The sequence below is a fragment of the Leishmania mexicana genome, contig 58, assembly GCF_000234665.1.
Source record: "Leishmania mexicana MHOM/GT/2001/U1103 WGS CADB00000000 data, contig 58, whole genome shotgun sequence".
Classification (NCBI taxonomy): Eukaryota; Euglenozoa; class Kinetoplastea; order Trypanosomatida; family Trypanosomatidae; genus Leishmania; species Leishmania mexicana.
Window position 1 is genome coordinate 1 of NW_003946381.1, and position 2,207 is coordinate 2,207.

The 2,207-nt window shown below is 56.4% G+C and overlaps 1 protein-coding gene across 1 annotated transcript; it reads left to right on the forward strand.

Moving 5' to 3' along the window:
• Positions 1-789: 789 nt before the first annotated feature.
• On the forward strand, positions 790-1,878 carry LmxM_26_0010a_1 (uncharacterized protein; the record flags this gene model as incomplete). Its single annotated transcript, XM_003886486.1, has 1 exon — positions 790-1,878. One exon carries the CDS (start codon positions 790-792, stop codon positions 1,876-1,878), a length of 1,089 nt encoding a protein of 362 aa, XP_003886535.1.
• Positions 1,879-2,207: the final 329 nt, after the last annotated feature.

Sequence of the window (2,207 nt, forward strand, 5' to 3'; positions counted from 1 at the left end):
CGTTTTCTTTTCTTTTTTATGCTTGATCTTTGTAGTCTGGCTTCTCAGCCTGTCCCTTTCTTATTTTTTGTACGGTAAGTGACGATCTGTTGCGGAGGATAACACTCACTCGAAGGCCACTTGTCCCTGTCCCTTGTTCGCCGCTATCAGGCACGCGAGCGCCTGCGGATGACACCGAGAGCGTCAGCTGTGTCTTTGTGTTGTCGCTGTTGTTTTGTTGCTCTCTGTTCTTTCTTCTGGTCCCCTTTTCTTGTGCCTATGTCTCGGTGTAAGTGTGTCTGCGGATGAAGCCGTTTGACGTCTTGCTCTCTCTTTTTCCCGTGGCGATGTTTCCAGCGGGCGATACAGGTGCTAGGCGCGTCGCCAAAAACTAATGACTGGAGCGGGTGATTCATTTTTTTCGTTGCTTCCGAGCGATTTCGGGCTAGGGAAGGGGCGTGCTGTGGTCCTCCCGAGCGTTGTGCTGCCTTCCTGCCTTCAAGGCGGTGCTGGGTCTTTATGTGTTGCGAAACGTCCTTCTCCGTCTTCTCCTACTCGACCTCTTTTGCAACTCCGACTCTGCCTCTCCTTCTCACGACAACCATACGTGTACAACACTCGTCTGATCATTGCCTCCTTCGTGGACCCACGGGCAACGGTACGCCCCATTGCCTCCCTTCCCCTCCGCTTCCCACCCTTCCCCCTTTTTCTCACCACGAACACCACCACATGTACACATAACAGTACGCACTCACACCAAACGTTACCCTCAAACTTGTTTTGGGTGCGCGAAGGAAGAGAAAACGAATCATGTCAAGTGTTGGGGGCTTTAAGCGGCGCACGGCCAAGAACGCCACGACCCGCCGCGCCGTGAAGCGGTACGAGCCCAAAGTGGTAGAGAACCCGAAGCGCGTGCTCTTCTTGAAGGGTGCATCGTCCAACGATGTAGTGAGGGATGCGATGGTGGATCTCATGGCCATCGCGAAGCCGTACTGCAAAAAGCTTGCCAAAAAGAACGCCTTCTTTCCGTTTGACGGGCGCCAGCACCTGGAGTTTCTCGGCTTCAAGAATGACTGCTCGCTCTTCTGCTTTGGCTCTAGCAACAAAAAGCGACCAAACAACCTTACGATTGGGCGTCAGTTCGACTTCCACGTACTGGACATGGTAGAGCTGGGGATTGTAGCGGCAGACCGCCTCGACATGTCGCAGACGGTCGGCGTAGACGCTGGCTCCATGGGTGGAAAGCCATTCTTTGTCTTTGACGGCAGCGAGTTCGCATCGGACCCGACGTTCATGCGACTCAAGAATCTCCTGGTGGACTACTTCCGCGGCGGCAACGATGTCGAGATTAATCTCGACGGTTGCGATCGTGTCCTGTTTTTCTCGTTGCGTTCAACGAACGGCGAGGACGCGTGTGTGGCGCCGTCCGCGGACTGCTACACCAACAAGCCACCTAGTGAAAAGGGCAATGCGGTCCTCTGCATGCGACAGTACGCCGTCAAGAAGCCGTCGGCCGCCACGGGCGTTCCAAGGACCATCAAGAACATTCAGCTCTACGATGTCGGACCCAACTTTGACTTCGAAATCCGCCGCATCTCCTTTGCGACGCCGCAGGAGTTCAAGTTGGCCTGCCGCATACCGCGCCAGACGCTCGCCACGCTGCGGTCGACCGTCGACAATGTGCAGTCGGACAGCCTCAACAACCTCCGCGGTCAGCTGCACGTGGGCAAACAAGACGTCCAGGAGCTTAACCTGCGCCGCTTCAAGGCACACCGCCGCGGCATATCGAGCGGTGGCGCCGACGGTGAAGAGGCGTCCGAGGAAGCGAGCAAGCCGCGCCGTCGCAGGGCTCGTGTGGAGACAGATGCAGGGGACTCTCGCCCCGAGACGGACATTTGAGCTGGAGGCGCATGGCGGGGTGTTCCCCGCCTCCCCCCAGTGTGTGAGTTGGTATCTAACGAGACCGTGTCGTCTAAAACGTAAGGCCCCTAAAGTGTAATGGATGGCGTCCTCTCCAGAAGAAAATTTCGTTCCAATACGTCCAACAAAGTGCTGGCCTCTTCTCTCCACTCCCGATGTATCTCTGCTGGAGTCTGTATGGCAGCTACTCCCGCTCCATATGGCCTTCTCGACGATCACCCACCGCCTTGCCGTGCTGCTGACTGCCGTCGCGTATGGTGTGTGCGCGGTGTTGTTTTGGACCTCTTCTCCTCCCTACATCCTCTGCC